The sequence below is a fragment of the Plectropomus leopardus genome, chromosome 6, assembly GCF_008729295.1.
Source record: "Plectropomus leopardus isolate mb chromosome 6, YSFRI_Pleo_2.0, whole genome shotgun sequence".
Lineage (NCBI taxonomy): Eukaryota > Metazoa > Chordata > Actinopteri > Perciformes > Serranidae > Plectropomus > Plectropomus leopardus.
This window is the reverse complement of record NC_056468.1, coordinates 3,236,275-3,254,376: the sequence shown is the minus strand read 5'-3', so window position 1 is coordinate 3,254,376 and position 18,102 is coordinate 3,236,275. Positions and strand designations below refer to the sequence as shown.

General features: G+C 39.0%; 1 protein-coding gene across 1 annotated transcript; it reads right to left on the bottom strand.

Moving 5' to 3' along the window:
* Nucleotides 1–466: 466 nt before the first annotated feature.
* Nucleotides 467–17,834, bottom strand: pias2 (protein inhibitor of activated STAT, 2). Its single transcript, XM_042489065.1, has 14 exons — nucleotides 17,776–17,834; nucleotides 15,401–15,582; nucleotides 14,417–14,504; nucleotides 14,288–14,338; nucleotides 13,962–14,052; nucleotides 13,729–13,863; nucleotides 13,481–13,586; nucleotides 12,690–12,763; nucleotides 11,095–11,255; nucleotides 10,183–10,316; nucleotides 9,312–9,498; nucleotides 9,014–9,150; nucleotides 8,868–8,905; nucleotides 467–4,805 (listed from the first exon to the last, which is right to left on the bottom strand). The coding sequence occupies exons 1-14, from the start codon at nucleotides 17,814–17,816 to the stop codon at nucleotides 4,587–4,589; spliced, it is 1,644 nt and encodes a 547-aa protein (XP_042344999.1). The 5' UTR covers nucleotides 17,817–17,834; the 3' UTR covers nucleotides 467–4,586.
* Nucleotides 17,835–18,102: the final 268 nt, after the last annotated feature.

Here is an 18,102-nt window from a genome sequence, read left to right as displayed (position 1 = left end):
GTGACATCACCGTCACCAGGGACAGGTGGGGTTGTGTTTTCAAAAGATTACACTCTGGAGTGCGGTTTCAAAAGTTTGCGTTTTCTTGTGGAGGATGGCCATACCACAACAAAAGTTTAATGTTTAATGCGAGAACTGTTGCCATGTAAACGGCCCTTAAGTATACGAAGTGAGAAAATGTGGGCAGAAACTGTTTGTGTCCCGTTTGAAACCAAAGTTCAATGTAGTTCCATGAACTTACCAACCTCACATAACAACGCTAAGTACTTCACAGAGTAAGTACTTTACTGTGAAAAGTAAATAATTTAATGTGACTTACGTACAATACATGGTTATTTTAACCAAAAACTAGTCTTTCCCTAAACCTAACCAAACTGCCACTGTTTTACAAAACCGCAACCATTCCTAATAGATTTTGCTTTGCATTTACATTGTTTTTGGGTTTCCAGCACGTAATATTGACACATTTCATGTCTTCCACCATTTAATGCATTGTTAAGAGGTCATGTTCATTTCACATAATCATAAAAATCACAATATTTGAAATGTAATGTTAACATAATTCCGTTAAAACTGAATTCTCAGCGACAGATACCTCAAAACCTGTTGGCATATACCAGAAACAATCGCAATGCAGGATACCACCAGAGCTTATCTTTTTTTTTTTTTTTTTTTTGTAATTTGGTTGAATTGACCGTTAACATGAAATCATCAATGATCATAAGCATAATGTTGGAATACTTCGAATAAAACACTGACCCAAAAGATGTTACACATTAGCCTAACTTTTACAGCACATTTGTATTTCAGTTCCAGATACTGACAGTGTTGTTTGTGTCAGTATTTCCATTCATGCAGTTCATCAAGCCCAGAAAAAGTGGAGTATAGGTCCCTGAGATTGAGCTCCTGATGGCTGAATGTCCACACGCACAGCAAGCAATCCAGATAATGAAGGTGTGATACAATAGCTGCCCTGTTTATCTTTCTTACTTCTTACTGTCGACTGTGAGAAAATGGGCTTAAGGTGTCAACGCTGAGCGAGTGTTTATGCCACGTTCATCCATCCTATAGTAAAACACAGCATCATCAACGTACAATAACATCCAAAAATACCAGAGGCCAGAGTTCCGGAGAATTACAGAGTGGACTTTTAAATATTAACTACAAGTAAGATGATAAAAACTTGAGATGCTAACAAACTCTTTCATTTACATTACGTCAAAATCTACTGAACTGTCTCATGCTAGTCCAAACTGATGCACTCATTTGTAAGAAAATTTCAAGGAACAGTTCAAACATTTTGGGAAATACTCTTGACTTTCTTTTCGAGTGGGATTTAAGAAGATGAACATTAATGTCTGTTTTAAGCACAGAGTTGGAGTCAGGATGTGGTTAGCCTAGCTTAGCATGAAGAATGGAAGGAAGAGGAAATGAATAGGCAGGTGCAGACATGTCACAACTAATAGATCTTCTATTTTTGGAGCAGAACCGTTCATTAGGAGCTCTGCTGTGATATATATTCCATTTAGTTATTGACTGCTTCATGCTCTTTGGGTACAAAGTTCACTCTGGGCACAGATGGAGCAGCAGAATATCAGGTGCAGTCAAAGTGAAACTTAACTGTTCATTTTGCAGGGTTTAAAAGTCAGCTGTGAACAGATTGAGTTTACCGACCCACAAAAACATATGACTTTAGAGAGGGGGCAGAGAATGATACAAAAGGACACAAATGGATTTCTAAAGAAAAAAAAAGTTGCTGTCGTTATGGGTGTTAGAGGATGTGGACAAAACTCCAATAATGCAACATGCAGTTTGCTGCAAGTCTGACAGCAAGCAGATAAAATGGGATTACTTTTCAAAAGCTGTTTAAGTTTATGATGAAACATGACAATAAAGTTGTCTTTGTTGTTATCTGATACCAGCTAATGCATAAAACTATTTGTATAGAGGCAAGTAAAAGTTGACTTTGGGAAAGAAGATTTCTGACTCATTTCCCCAACCAGTCAATGAATTCTGATAATTACCCCTAAAACCATAAATTGTACATCATCGATATCAGCAGAGACTGGTTTTAAAATGAAAAGTATTATATTCAATATCTCCATTTGCTGGTGGACCATCAGCATAAGAACATGCAGAAGAGAGCTGATTATCAATAAACTTAGGTGGGGAAAAAGTCGATACATTGATTTCAGTAATCCGCCAAATAAGTTGTTATATATCAGCAAAAATCCCCAAATCATGCATCCCTCCTGTGATTCACATATCTGTCTTTGTTTAAGGAGCAACAAATAGCACACAGCATGTTTATCAGTGAGCTTTAGAGCTGTTAGTAGGTGTATTGTTTAAATCTGAGCACAGCCAGACAAGCTGTTTCCTCTGCTTCCAGTCACGCTAAGCTAGAAAACCACATCATGACTCAAGGTCTGTACTAACACAGACATGAGATTGATCGCCATCTGAGGATCTCACTCTCTAAAAGAGAGCAAATGAGCATATTTACCTAAATTGACTATTCCTTTTAATGTTTTTCTCCAACAAAACAAAATCATGTTTGCACCTTCAATAAGCAAATAAATTGACCAAACACAGAGGAAAGAGATTGGATTTGGGAGGCAGAGTGGTACGGACCAGCTGGAATCATTAAGCGAGTACGTGAACTACATTTACAACTCTAGATAAATTATTATTGCTCTGACTAAATTACAAAAGAACGTAGAAATGAAAGTTGCCATGTAAAAATCCCTCGTGGAGTAATGACTGACAGCCATTAGAACCAATAAAAACATTTGTATAACTGACGTGCCTTCCATGTTTACAGTCAACAGTAGCTTTACCGGTCCAAAAGTCTTTTTCACCAAGGACCCTCCTACGTCCAACCATCCATTCATTTGCATCATGGATGTGTGAAACAAGGTCCTGCTGAGAGCAGTGAGTCCAAGCTCTCCTTCCACCTGTGCAGACTCTGTTCTGTGCTAATGACGCACACAGTTCAGGTCAACCAGGCCAGAATTGGCTGAAGTCAGATTTACATGTATGCTCAAGCAAACAAATTGGTATAAATGAAGAGTTCAATGTTCTAAATATTTTCAAAACTAGAGCAACTACAAAAAAAGTATTAAATCTATCTTTCTGCCAGGAAAACATCTACTGAGCTGAGGATGGAAGGGATATTAAAATATTTCTGTCTGTTCTGTTCTGTTGGGGTCATGATACTGCATGATGAAAAACAAACTAACAAAGTTCCCCAGGTAATATCTTTATATGGGCGCTGACACAAATGACTCCTCAAAATGTGAAAGGATTGCCAGTTCCACTTATTTCAAAGTATATACTCCCTGGCTGGACACGCAATGGCACAGAACCAGCTAAAGCTAAATATCAAGGAATATTGGACTAAACCAAGGATAAAATACTAGGGAACATTTTACCAAATAAAGGCTACATCACCAGAGAAAACTGGACTAATCCAAGGCTACACTACTGAACACTGGACTAATCCAACTCTAAAACAGCAGGGGATATTAGACTGAACCAAGGATAAAACAGCAGGGAAAATTGGACTAAACCAAGGCTTAAACAGCAGGGAATATTAGACTAAACCAAGGCTAAAACAGCAGGGAATACTGGACCAAACCAAGGTTAAAACAGAAGGGAATACTGGAATAAACCAAGGCTTTAACAGCAGGGACTATTGGACTAAACCAAGGCTAAAACAAAAGGGAATATTGGACAAAACCGAGGCTACAACACCATGAAACATTGGATTTATCCAAAGATAAAACAGCATGGAATATTAGATTGAACCAATGCTAAAATACCAGGAAACACTGGACTAAACCAGGGGTTAAATACCAGGGAATATTGGACTAAACCAAGGCAAAACGTCAGGAAATATTGGACTAAACCAAGGCTGAAAAATCAGTAAATATTGGTTTAACCTAAGGCGTCAACAACAGGAAACATTGGCCTAAACTAATGCTAAAATGCCAGGGAATATTGGATTCATCCAAGGCTAGAACACCTAGGAACATCCGACAAAACCAAGGCAAAACAGAAGGGAACATTGGACTAAACCAATGGTAAAAAGCCAAAGAAAAGGTTAGATTAATCCAAAGCTACAACTCCATGAGATATTAGAATAAAACAAGGCTATAACTGCAAGGAATATCGGACAAAACCAACGATAAATACCAAGGGACTTTGGACTAAACCAAGGTTTTGATCTAATGTGATTAAGGTTTGTATGAGAGCACATGAGAATATTCCACAAATGTTGAAGTCACATAAACCTCAAGAGAAATGACAATTCACTGACACAAAATGTTGTCCTTGGCCATTAAAACCATTTATCATCCTCCTTTAGAGGATAGGATGTAAAACCCATTTGCAATTAAAAAACCCCAATGGCAAAAAGAAACATGCCTGAATACAGTTTAAAAGATCATGAAAATGTTCAAGCCATCAAAGTGCTCATGTATACCAATTTGGGTGCTTGGGTGTAAAAACTCAACATGGCATGAACACGTAGTCCACACTAAGAAGGCCACAGAAAACGGGCCTGAAAAGGTCCAGTGAGACGTGGCTCAGTCTAGCGAAATGATATCTGATATGCTGCTGTCCGTCCCGCCCCCAACGCCCCCTCCTCCTGTGATGACCCGGGTCTCGTGGAAGGAGCTGGCAGCATGGGTGCTGGTATCGTAGTGGCTGCTGGAGGATGACACCAGGGCTGAGCTGGTGCTGGCTGCAGCTGCACTTTGCATGCTGTTCGTCAGGTTGTCCAGGAACATCGGTGGCCGGTAATGCTGTGCGGGAAAAACAAGGTGATCAGGATTATTAAAGCCTACTGAAATGTCAGAACTCTTCAGTACGTATGAACTGCTAAAATACAACTTTTCCAATCCAATGTATGGCAGTTCAACTCGTTCTAATCCCAAGTCGTCACATGTTGCCACTTTGCAGTTGACTTCCACATCAACATATTATGCTTTAGTGTCCTTCTGCATGTGTAACACTGCATGTGGTTATGTTTGGCTACAAAATCACATGGCAACCAACGCCAGGACATCAACAAACACACATGGTGGCACAGATGGTTAAGATTTGGAAAACAGGCACACAGTAAGGTGTAAAAAGAAAAAAAAAAAAAACAGACTCCTGCATGAAAGTCTGTGGTTTGTTGAATACATCCACCACCCCTCCCACCTGCCCTTGCGCCCCTTAAAGCACGCCTTTACCGGCAGCATTTCAACCAGATGTCGTTTAGTGGCGTAGAATGCAAACGTGACAGGTTTCATCTGGCCGCCTTCTCACATGATCCGCGTATCATGCTGCTGCGGCAGGTGCCATCCAGTGGCGTATTATAACTTTGCGTACAGTTCTGTCTGGCTGCGTTCTCACCTGACGCCATCCAGCATTGAATCACGCGGATGTGAAAGGTGGCTTTTGAATTCAGGATCTTACACTAAAAGCGGCTGTATTTAATGAATTTAGAATGAGAACAGGCTGGACAGTTCCTAGAATCTCCATTTTTTAGTTGTATCAGCTATAGATAAATTATAGTCAAAAATATTTAACTGCCAAAGAGCTGCAAAAACTTATTCGGGCTTAAAGAGTATCTTGGTATTTTTCAACCCGGACCCTATTTTCCCATGTTTTAATATCCAAGTGACTTACCAGAACATCAGTTTTTGAAATTGGTCCAGTATTGAGCCAGACTGTTGCAGCAGCAGCGGTGAAACAGGCTGCAATGAAACCCCTCAGGCCAGAGAAACTGAGCATTGTCCATTTATGTTGACTGAAATTCCTGTTTTTTTATTGACAGACTTAAATTGTTATTCTAAGTGTCTGACAACATTATGGCAGGGTCCCACACAGGTCCACCTCTTTGTTAAAAGAAAAAAAAAAGACAAAAATCCTTTTTGTTTCACCAGAAACAGCACAGACATTGTCATTGTCAAACCCTCCTGACTATTTAATTAAACAGAAATTTTATCACTGTAAAACACACCTTCACAGAAGAAAGAAAAAACTCACAAAAAATCATCTTGGTTCATCTTTCCACTGTTCAAACAACCTCCAACTTTGATTTGGTTGAAATAAACCCTGCATTCACCCAGTTAGATGTGAAAATATGCTGCTCTATCCATGCTAAAATAAGTCTGGCGGGTTTGGCAATAGTAAGTTTGGGGGATGTTCCTGTTTAAATAAAATAGTTTTGTCTTTTGAACAAAAAGGTCCATCTCTGGTTATCATCGAAAAGGGCACAGAATGAAAGTAGTAGTTCATACTCAAAAGTGTTTCAGCTGACAAAAGGTGATGACATATCTCTATTAAATATTGGACTTATTCATACTGTTTGCCAAATGATGAAAATTAAACCTCTACACAAATTTGACAGGGGATTCCAAAGACTCAGTATATCTACCTCAGAGTATACCTTTGTGGCAATCAGGATCCACATGAACTGAACCTCTAGTAAATGTGTGACCTCCAGCTAATTTTGTTTGTTTCCTGCATCCTTCCTAAACGGAGCCTACTTGTGTTGTAAAAGGGAAATTCTTTTTTTTTAAGTCAATCTTCCTGTAAGTTGTTAAAACTTGACCTTGCCACTTGAGGTGATGCAGTCAACAGGGAGATCTGGCTGCTCTGTGATAAGTTATGTAAGATACCAAAGGGATACACACACAAGAATCAATCTTCCTGTGATTTGTTAAAACTTGACCTTGCCACTTGAGGTGATGCAGTCAAGAGGGAGATCTGGCTGCTCTGTGATAAGTTATGTAAGATACCAAAGGGATACACACACACCGTTCAAAAGTTCGGGGTCACTTAGAAATTTCCTTATTTTTGAAAGACAAGCACTGTTTTTTTCAATGAAGATAACTTTAAACTATCAGAAATACACTCTATACATTGCTAATGTGGTAAATGACTATTCTAGCTGCAAATGTCTGGTTTTTGGTGCAATATCTACATAGGTGTATAGAGGCCCATTCCCAGCAATTATCACTCCAGTGTTCTAATGGTACAATGTGTTTGCTCATTGCGTCAGAAGGCTAATGGATGATTAGAAAACCCTTGTGCAATCATGTTAGCACAGCTGAAAACAGTTTAGCTGGTTAGAGAAGCTATAAAACTGACCTTCCTTTGAGCAGGTTGAGTATCTGGAGCATCACATTAAACACATTAAACGCTCAAAATGGCCAGAAAAAGAGAACTTTCATGTGAAACTCGACAGTCTATTCTTGTTCTTAGAAATGAAGGCTATTCCATACGAGAAATTGCCAAGAAACTGAAGATTTCCTACAACGGTGTGTACTACTCCCTTCAGAGAACATCACAAACAGGCTCTAACCCGAGTAGAAAGAGAAGTGGGAGGCCCCGCTGCACAACTGAGCTACAAGATAAGTACATTAGAGTCTCTAGTTTGAGAAATAGACGCTTCACAGGTCCTCAACTGGCAGCTTCATTAAATAGTACCCGCAAAACGCCAGTGTCAACATCTACAGTAAAGAGGCGACTCCGGGATGCTGGCCTTCAGGGCAGAGTGGCAAAGACAAAGCCATATCTGAGACTGGCCAATAAAAGAAAAAGATTAATAGGGGAAAAGAACACAGACATTGGACAGAGGAAGGCTGGAAAAAAGTGTTATGGACGGACGCATCGAAGTTTGAGGTGTTTGGATCACACAGAAGAACATTGTGAGACGCAGAACAACTGAAAAGATGCTGGAAGAGTGCCTGACGCCATCTGTCAAGCATGGTGGGGGTAACGTGATGGTCTGGGGTTGCTTTGGTGCTGGTAAGGTGGGAGATTTGGGTAAAGATCAGGGTAAAAGGGATTTTGAATAAGGAAGGCTATCACTCCATTTTGCAACGGCATGCCATACCCTGTGGACAGTGCTTGATTGGAGCCAATTTCATCTTACAACAGGACAATGACCCAAAGCACACCTCCAAATTGAGCAAGAACTATTTAGAGAAGAAGAAGGCAGCTGCTATTCTATCTGTAATGGAGAGGCCAGCGCAGTCACCTGATCTAAACCCCATTGAGCTGTTGTGGGAGCAGCTTGACCGTATGGTACGCAAGAAGTGCCCATCCAGCCAATCCAACTTGTGGGAGGGGCTTCTAGAAGCGTGGGGTGAAATTTCTCCAGATTACCTCAACAAATTGACAGCTAGAGTGCCAAAGGTCTGCAATGCTGTAATTGCTGCAAATGGAAGATTATTTGACAAAAGCAAAGTTTGAAGGAAAAAATTATTATTTCAAATACAAATCATTATTTCTAACCTTGTCAATGTCTTGACTATATTTTCTATTCATTTTACAACTCATGGTGGTAAATAAAAGTGTGACTTTTCATGGAAAACACAAAATTGTCTGGGTAACCCCAAACCTTTGAACGGTAGTGTATATATATACACATATATATATAGTGGCTTTTAGCTTGTAGCACTCTCACGTTTTAATCACTTTGAGCTACATTTTTTGTATGACAGGCGTTATACAAATACCGATTATTATTTTTATTATTATAAATTATGTTAAAGAGGAGGATGTGAGGATTTTTTAAAAATAAACATTCCTATCTCCCTTGTAAAGGTTGACTCAATTTTCAAAAATCAGTATCAGTGTCTTTATGGAGAGAGTGTTTAATCCTTGCTCGTCAGATCTAATTGCTGTCCTCTTCGTATTACTATCCAGGCTAACTATAAAGCAGTTTGAACAACAGTATGAGCTTACAGTGTCTAAGTAGCAGTTAGAGGCTATTTTCTGTTGCTGTGTGATTCCTGATTGAGACTGATAACATGAGAGAAAACATGCATAGTGCAGCTTCAAACAGTAGAAAACTGCACAGCACTTACCTGAGGATCTGCTTGAATTAAGGAAAACAAATCCAGACCTATAGGCAAGAAAAAAATGAAATATTTTCATTAAATAATCATTTTAATTAGATTCTTGTGAGTTCCACATAGTAACTTCTTATAGAAAGGCTATCCAGTTGACTCACTCTGCATGTCTGTTGGGATGGTGGCCAGGGTGGAGGGGTGGAAGGGGACTGCATAGTCAGCAAGCGTAGAGGTGAGATAGGATGGGTCCAGGGCCTGGACGTTTGGCACGCGCACGGTTGGCTGGTAGGTCAACACTCTGAGAGAGAACAGCAAGCTTTTACTACAACAGTGTGCTCCACATCTAAGCCTTCCACAAAACAGCAAGCTGTGACTAAAGTGTGGAGATTAGATGGCAAATTGACAGTATTTGAAGAAGAAAGATTGGTGCGTGCAGGTCTGTTTATGAGGCTCGCTTACCCCTTTGCATGCATCTCCTCGTTCTTGGAAATGAAAACGCAGCGTTTCTTCAGAGGAGGATCTGTGTCCTCTTCATCTGAGGAAGAGGAGGAGCTTTCCAGAGTCAGATCAATCACATCCGCCTTCTTGGTGGTGCTAGGCTCAGTAGAAAGGGGGACCACTGAAGACTGGCGCAAAGGAGCTGCGGCTAAAAGACAAGGGATCGAGGATAAGGCTAGTACTCATGGTTCCTACGACATAAGGCATGCCAGATTTAGGAACGTGGACAATGGATCTCTGTGCCACAGAGGAGTAACCCTTTGAACCTTGAGCAAATTGGCTTGATTTCTTACGAAACATGGAAAGAAGGCAATGAGCTAAAACAAAGGAGAAGACCCGGAAAGAAATTAGTTTAAAAAAAGAACAAAAAAATTACCTTAAAATTCCTGATTAAAAAAAAAAGACAAGACAAAAAGAAATAAAAAAACAAGTAAATGACCTAAAAAATGTGCCTAAAAATGTATAATAATTCAAAATTTTCAAAATGTAATTTTGATAATTGTACATGCAGTTTTTTAACAACCTTTTTTTTCTAAAACATTTTTCCCTAGCATTTAAAAAAAATCTAAACCAATTAATTTTTGCAATTTCTGGAACTTTTCTTTACAAACTGCTCAATGCCTTTTTTTTCAGTGTTGTTGAAAGAAATCCTACCAATTTGCTCTGGCTTCAAAGCTTTAATTACTTGCAAAAGGTACCAAAACACAGCACCAGAGAAGTGATGTCACTGCAGTTTTCAAAGTGTTAAGATATATCAGGCTGTGATACAAACACAATACTTGACAATTGGATCAATTCAAACCTTCCCCAGATATGAAGATGACATACTTACTCTCAATTTTTTGAACTGACTGAGAGGGGACTTTAACGGCCTCTTTCTTTGGTCTCATGGGACACCAGGTTCCGTCCTCCTGGAACTTGATTTCATCCACGTCTGAGCAGTCATTCAGGATCTCCAGGAATAAGCTGGACAAAAACAAAAAACTTCAGTCACAAGTACACAGTAATTAACTAGGCACACGAGCAGACTGACTTTGTTTGTGGATTTCCTCAGCTTCTGATCCATGAGCCTGTTTTTAGTTTCCAAAGCCCCCATGACCAATAGAGACTTCTGAGTGGTAATATGAATGAGCATGAGAAATCTACAAATTAATCACACTTATCCTTGTGTTAAAATTAGAGATATTCCAATCAAGTTATTTGGCAGTGATCCCAGAGCTTCTGTAAAATCTCATATTCAAGTCCAATACAATTATCATATTTACTTAAATGTTGATTAAATATGTATTTCACACAATGAAATAACCTGTACCGCCTTCTAATATTCACTGTGTTTACATGATGTTAGACAAAGTTGAATCATTGTGTTAGTCCCGCTAAAACTGGCATGGACTGTTTGAATGAGTTTCAATGGCACATTTATTACAGTATGAATGTAACAATTTTGTTTCCACAGTGTATTTAAGATTTATTGTAGGAGCTGAGCTGGAAATTTTAAAATTAAACAAAAATACACAATCTTGCTGAAGTGTATGCCATATGCATGAACACAGCCAAAATTATCAAAAAATGAAGAATGAAAAGTGCGGATAAAGCACAAGGAAACATGGATTTTCCTGGTGACATGTTCTCATCACTTGTTTTACTGGCATAACAAGTAATGAGAACATGGCACCGGATAAACCTTTGCAGAGGCATCAACTGGTCATTATTTGTGTGTTGTGGTTGAATTTTTTTAACTCACCCATCAATGATGAGACTCTCATATGCAGCCTTCTTGTCGCACACAGGACAGATCCAGGTGGGTTTCTTCTCATTCATCTGCAGGTAGAGGGCAGCATCAAAACACTGCAGGTGAGAGCAGGTCACCGCCCGGCACGGCACTGTCAGTCGCATCTTACCCAGCTGGAGGACAAAAAACAGTGATGTCAGTCAAAGCAAAAGAAATTTGAAAAAAGGTTTGTTCTCTGTGCACAAAGCTCAATTCACATAAGTTCCCAAAATAAGAGAGAGTTCTGGAGTGCAGAGTTCTTGCACTCCTGAAAGTCTCACAGACATGTGCATATGTGCACTTTTTGACTAATGTGTCACTCAAAAAAAATCCTGCATACTGTGGATCCCTTGTTCTCACTTTATAAGACTTTCATCACTGGCCAGGGTGATAAAACGATAATCATGGTTTGTACAGATGGGAGCAAATCGAATCCAAGGACCTTCCAGTCCTTTTTTAAGCATTAATGTTTACTTTCAAGGATGAAATTGTTTTTTCCGCAACCATCTGTTGAGAGAGAATTGTGCAAATTTGTAAATGGAGCAAAGATGCGAACAGAGCCTAAAATTACCTAATATGAATTAACTGATTTTTATTTAGGCAGGTGATTGGCAGATAACAAAAAAGCAGATTAATTCACAGCAGAGAGAAGCAGCATTAAAACAATTCCCGAATCCTAAAACAATTTATAATTCTGTTCTCCTCTCAATTATAATCAAGTCTTTTTAAAAGACCAGGTTAAAAAAAGATCTGATTTTAAATTTATTCCAGTGCTTAAATTTCTGAGTGTCAAATTCAGGTACTTAAAGCACCTCAAGCACCTTGTACGAACCCTGGAAAATGATCTAAATATCATTTTCGTCAATAGTCAGTTTCAGTTTAAGTCAGTTTTATTCATAAAGCCCATTATCACAAATCACAATTTACCTCAGAGAGCTTTACAGCATATGATCTTAGATCCTTACATCAACTAAGGAAAAACTCCCCAAAATAATGATACATGATGTTCAATAAGAAGGCAAGACCAGCCCTATTTCATCACGTAAAATTTCACATAATGAAGGTCTGAGAAAAGACACTTTATAAATAAAGTAACAAAAAGTGATCAGCAGCTTGCAGGAATTTGCGACTCTTCCACACCTCTATTAAAAAACCTGTGACATTGTTCTCTTTTAATAATGGCAATGACAAATGTCGTGGACTCCTGTCATCAGTAAATTCATGTAAGCAAAATAATTATGTTATCACAGCCAATACACTGAAACATGACTTGTGGTCTCAGCGCTCAGATAGTCATTACAGGCTACAGAAATGACAATGGTCTCCTGTTCTAGTGCCTTTTGAATGTAAAAGTACTGCTGCATGCTGAACTGTTTATACTTTGGCGCCCTCCAGTGGTATTTCAAGGAAAAGAAACTGTGGCAGAAAGTGCCCTAATCTGATTCATGGACAACACATACAGAACACCAATTCTTATCACATTTCTCAACAAACAAAAATGTATGCTGTCAGAATAATTTGAAAGTTGCTGTAGTCACACAAACAGTCTACACTGATGTTTCATTTACCGGGCACATGAGGGAGACTCGAAGGCTTGTTGTAGCAATCTCACTGTCTGGATCTGCTGTCAGCTTCTCTTTAACTGGAACACAGAGGCAGAGGAAAGAGATTAATTTAGATGGTGTAAAATATGCCAAAACAAAAGATAAAAATAAATTCATTGAAGCACAGGGGCCCACTTTACGATGGATTTCAACAAATGTTAGGTGCTGATCTCTCATTTCAAATCAGTTTGAGACCTATTTCTCAGTCCAGTTGGTATTATGATGAAAAGGTCAATTGCAGCTTTAGGAAGTGCAGCTTAAGACACCAGTGCTGACTAATAACTGATAACCATGCTCAGTCTGATCACAGAAGCTGACCAGAGAGTCTACATGCTCTAAAGCTGTGGTTCTCACACTTTTTTGAATGGGGGTTGGGTTGGATAATGCTGCTCCTCACAATAAATGGATAATTAAACATACATGCAAAACAACAACGGTGTCAGTGTCTTTGTGCTGAATCCCCACGTTCAGGATCGCTTCCCAGTTCCCTCCGTGTTTGTTTGTTTTGATGCCGTGCATTGCGTAGACGCGGATGGACGCAAAGTGTTATCAGATGATGTAAACGAAATAAACGATACACCATAATATAAAATGACACACTTTTTTTTTCATCGTCAGACGATGTATTTTGTCATATCGCACAGCTCTGTTTAAGACCTATGGTTATGTGTGACAACCTCAAGATAAAACTGCTGTTACGTAAGTCCTAGTGGGCAACACTGAAGTGGTGTGATAGTGCTTTAGTGAATAGTTACTCAGTGCTCTGGAGTGGTCTGGGTTTCTGATGCCCTTCATCCTCAGCCTCTGCAGGAGCAGCGGTGATGTCAGCTGCCTCACCAGGTACACAGACATAGAATAGGTCTGAAAAACAACATGACATCAAACAACCTTTACAGAGATGTCGCCGTTACTGTCGACAAACATGGCGTCCAACTTAAGCACATAAAAAGAAGAGAGAAAAAACAAAAAGATAAAAAGGTTTAAACAAAGTTAATGTTCTTACTTTTCCAATTTCAGGTGCCCATGTCACTGAAATCTGATTGGGGACTGCAGAGGAGAGCCGCACAAGGGAGGTAATGTTCAGAGGTCTTCCTGGTCTCTTCTGTTCCACGCCGTTTTTTGGTGGTGGTGCATAACCCTACAGGAACAAAATGCTTTGTTAGTGTCTGTATGGTAAAGCACTTGAGTTGGATGGGATTTTTATTGGAATTGCTCTGGAATAAAACAAGCACTTACTGGCAAAGGAAAAAGTTTCCCATTGACCTTTATGCAAAGACTGTTTGGGTAGTTATCCTCTTGTGGGCAACTTGTTTCTGACAAACAAAACCTGACAACGCAAAGAAACATTTAAGAGCCTGGATATATATCTAAAAAACATGAACAACTCTTTGCTGATACATATATTTTAAAAAGATATCTGTAAATATAAGTGACATAAATGAATATTCAGCAAAGCAGTTATGACGGATAGTGTAGGTGCTCAGTTCTGAACCAGTGTTCCCCGATTTTAGACTATCTGTTTGGTAATCTATTGTTTAAAAAAAATGTCTGTGCATTCTCACCTCAGTTGAATCTGAACCATATAGTCCCTTCTGCCACCTGGTAGAAAGTCCCTGTACACAAACAAGGTTAAACATAGTAAAACTATTGACATCACAAACTGTGGCGTGTTTTTCTCAAAACAGTCTTACCTGGATATGCAGACTTCCCGAACTTGCTGTGGTGTCAAGGCAAAGATAAAATATTTTTCTTGGTGGTACCTCTGTGCAGGACTCGCTCCTGAAAACACAAATGATGATTGTTGGTGACAGAGTATTGTTCTTCAGATAACTTAAGTACCATGGCTCAAAATACACACATAGTATAATTTGTGACCTTTATACATAGCACATAGTTCACATGTCTGTACATTTTCAGATAGTAAATCTGCATTTATTTCCACCTTTCCATTTCAACCAGCATTCATTTACTTCCACTTTTATGTTTTAATATTTTGTCCCACAGCACTATGTGACTGGATAGACTTCACAAATCATAGCCTATCAGCACTGAGGGCTGCTGTGCCACAGAGAGGCCAAGAGACTGGACCTGCGGCTCCGGTGAGAGAGCAGAGCTCTGGTGTACGTAAAGACAGCAGATATTACTGAAGCTGTAATTATCACACCTTTCTTTACCAGTCATGTCCAAAGGCCCAGGGGCCAAGTGTGGCCCTCAGCTTGTCTTTCAAAATATATGACTGAAATATTATTAGTTATTCATGCATGATCACTTTGATTTAATTTTCCTTTTTTTAAGAGTACTGCATACGTTCATTTTTTTTTTTTTTTTGGTGTAGATTACAAAAAGTTAAAATAGTACACTCTTGGTACAATTGAAACTTTTTTAACCAGCATTACATACTGTATATACTCTTCTTTTAATGTCTTTTTTTTCTTCAGAAAAATGTATTTCAAAAAGTAAATCAAATAATATAAAGTAACAAAAAATAAAATCTCTCTCTCTCAAAATCCCTCAAATATGTTAAATTGTTTTTATACAACCAGCCAGAAAATAGCTTATCAAAAATGCCACATTCAAGTAATATTGGAGTTGTCATAATTACGGGTCTCTGATATAGACAGACTGATAGATAGATTGATAGACTGAGACCAGAGTGGAAATAAAACACCACAGACCTAGACTTGAAGGCTTGATTAGGACGTCCAGCAAGTCATAGAAGGGCAGGGGCTTCATCTGCACATCAGGGTGGACAGGAGGGAGAGGCGCTGGCTGCTGGAGATTCATGATGGCTTTGGTGTCGTGCCACACAGATGTTTCACCAGTCAACAGGCTCAGGTCTGTGTTACAGGACTGACTCCTGCAAACAGAGATGTTACAGTTACCCCTCTTACATCAGAGCGCAGCGACTTTACAGTGGCCAAACACAAAAAAACAACTGAGTCGGAAACACCTGCTCTCATGGGATCCAAGTACACACCTGCTGCCCTTACAGTCATGTGTGTAAATGTAAACAGACAGATAGATAGATAGATAGATAGATAGATATTAGGGTACACCTCTTAATCAATTTTTTGGATTAATAGTTATTTTGAAAAAATATAAAAACTTTAATCATACCCAACAAATACAACTGCCACACACTTTAAATAAGCAAACATAACATCCAGTTAAAATGAAACACAACAAAGTTGAATAGGTAAACATGTATGATTGTCCAAAACCATTTCAGTGATAATCTGAATAGCAATCACACTGACCAAGAGTGCTCTTCTCTTAATGACTAATAATTGTGGCCGTTGAGTTACCTAGATTTGAATTATTTTTAAAGTTCAGGGAAATACACAGTTGGCATCAGGACACACAAGACAAGATTTTAAGTTCAATAACTGCATAGTAATTCCATAGTCAGTGGGTAAATAATGGTGACTTCAATATTAGCCAAAATAATTATATGTTTTTAATAATAATAATAATAATTATTATTATTATTATTATTATTATTATTGTTTTCCCATAATCTAGCAGTCCTATAAGCAATTATTAAATCAATTAACTGTTTAGGAAACTTTTAAAGCAAAACAGCACTGCTTCAAGATTCTTCTCTGTTTTTAGCTTGTTTTCACAGTCTTCTTTGACAGACTAATTTTAATTTTGGAACTGTTAACAATTAATTAAGAGAATAATCAATTAATTGAAAACAATTGTTAGTTGTAATCAGGGTTGGAAATGAACTTTTTGTCCACCTGCCACTTTGGCTGGTGGACTCCAAAATCTACCAGCCACACAACAGATACCCATTGTTTTTTTGGCTGGTGAGTAAAGGAAATCTAGCAGCCACTTGCATATTTTATCAGAATTTGGCTGATGTTAATTTCCACCCCTGGTTGTAGTCCTAGCATATTGTATGGAAATGTGGCATCATTACAGATATTTTCAAGAACACACGACCTGTCTGTTTGAAAAGCTTAACAGCATCCCTTGGGTTTTGCGTCCATACTCTGAGCTTAATGTATATCTACATCTGTACTTGCTTTATAAATTTGTTCACCTTGTCATTTTCATTGAAAAAAAAGACAATTAAAAAGAAATTTAACAAATACGATCTCCGAGGCTTTGAATGAATACAAGAGTCGCATCAAACGCCAGTACACTGGTAGATACCTATTAGCAAACAAAGTAAACAGAAATCCCAGGAACATGCTTCATATGTTTGGATCGACTGATGGATAAAGTAATTTCTGAAAACAGCCATTATTGCCTCCCAGCTGCTGGAGGGACCAGGGCAGCTAGCGGAGGGGCGGGACTCTATCCCCCAGCATTCATAGCAGCTGTAGTAACCAACAAGACATCTAATGCTTGTGAGCGAGGCCACCTCTTTCATACTACCTGAAACCGCCCCAAGTTATGTACAGTGCTAATTCGATTTTGAAGCGGACACAAACAACACGTAGATCAGACACAAGGCTGTCACTTATCTACGCAACAGCAAAATCTCCCTTAGCTCTGTGTTTGGAAAGTTGTTCACATCCAAAAGTACAAGTCAGAAATTGAACAGGGTTGTTGAACAGATGAAACAAATCGATATTGATTGTGTGTAATGTAGCTAACGTTAAGGCACGTAAAGTTGTAATTTTTAAGATAGTTAAGCATATAACTTTTGGCTAACTGGGTGTATCGTCGTGATATTAACTGCATGTCGTCGATATCGTACAGAAATCATTGACATTATTAGAACAGGTTACTTAACAGCTTTAAACACTAACATAATTAGACAATGACATCGTAAACAAGCAATAATTCAATATGGTTTAGGCTAGTTGCAGCGAGCTAACAAGCGACTGGCTTGTCATAAACTGTTAGCATTGAGGCTAACAACCGAAACGCAAACGATGCGCTATGAAAATGCCTATTTCTGCCTAGTTATGCCCTATTCTTTTAGCCCGTCAACTCGGAAAGTTATATATCGACCAGTTTCTTCGTTGTGAGCTCTCTTTATATGTTGTTATGTTGACAGAAGTAAGTCAAAATCAGTGTTTTTCTTTTAGCCTACCCGAAACTCTTCCCACTCCGCCATCTTGTTGTTCCGGTCATCCCGCCCGGCGCGACTACTTCCAGGTGACGCCACAGCTGTGCGATGGAAGTCCGGTGCGGGCTCGTGCGGGCTGCGCAGGGACGGAGCCCTGTAGTGCGGGGTACCGCTTGTGTCACCAACCGAGGACAAAAAGGGCCCCAATTGAGTTTTTATTGGGAAGACCAGCTAGCAATATTTGGTTCTAAAAACGTTCTGAGAATGGTATAATGCAAGCAATGCAATATTTTAGTAACGTTTTCAGCAGCAAGTTTTCCTTAAGTTTCCGGAGCGTTCTTCTTAAAGTTA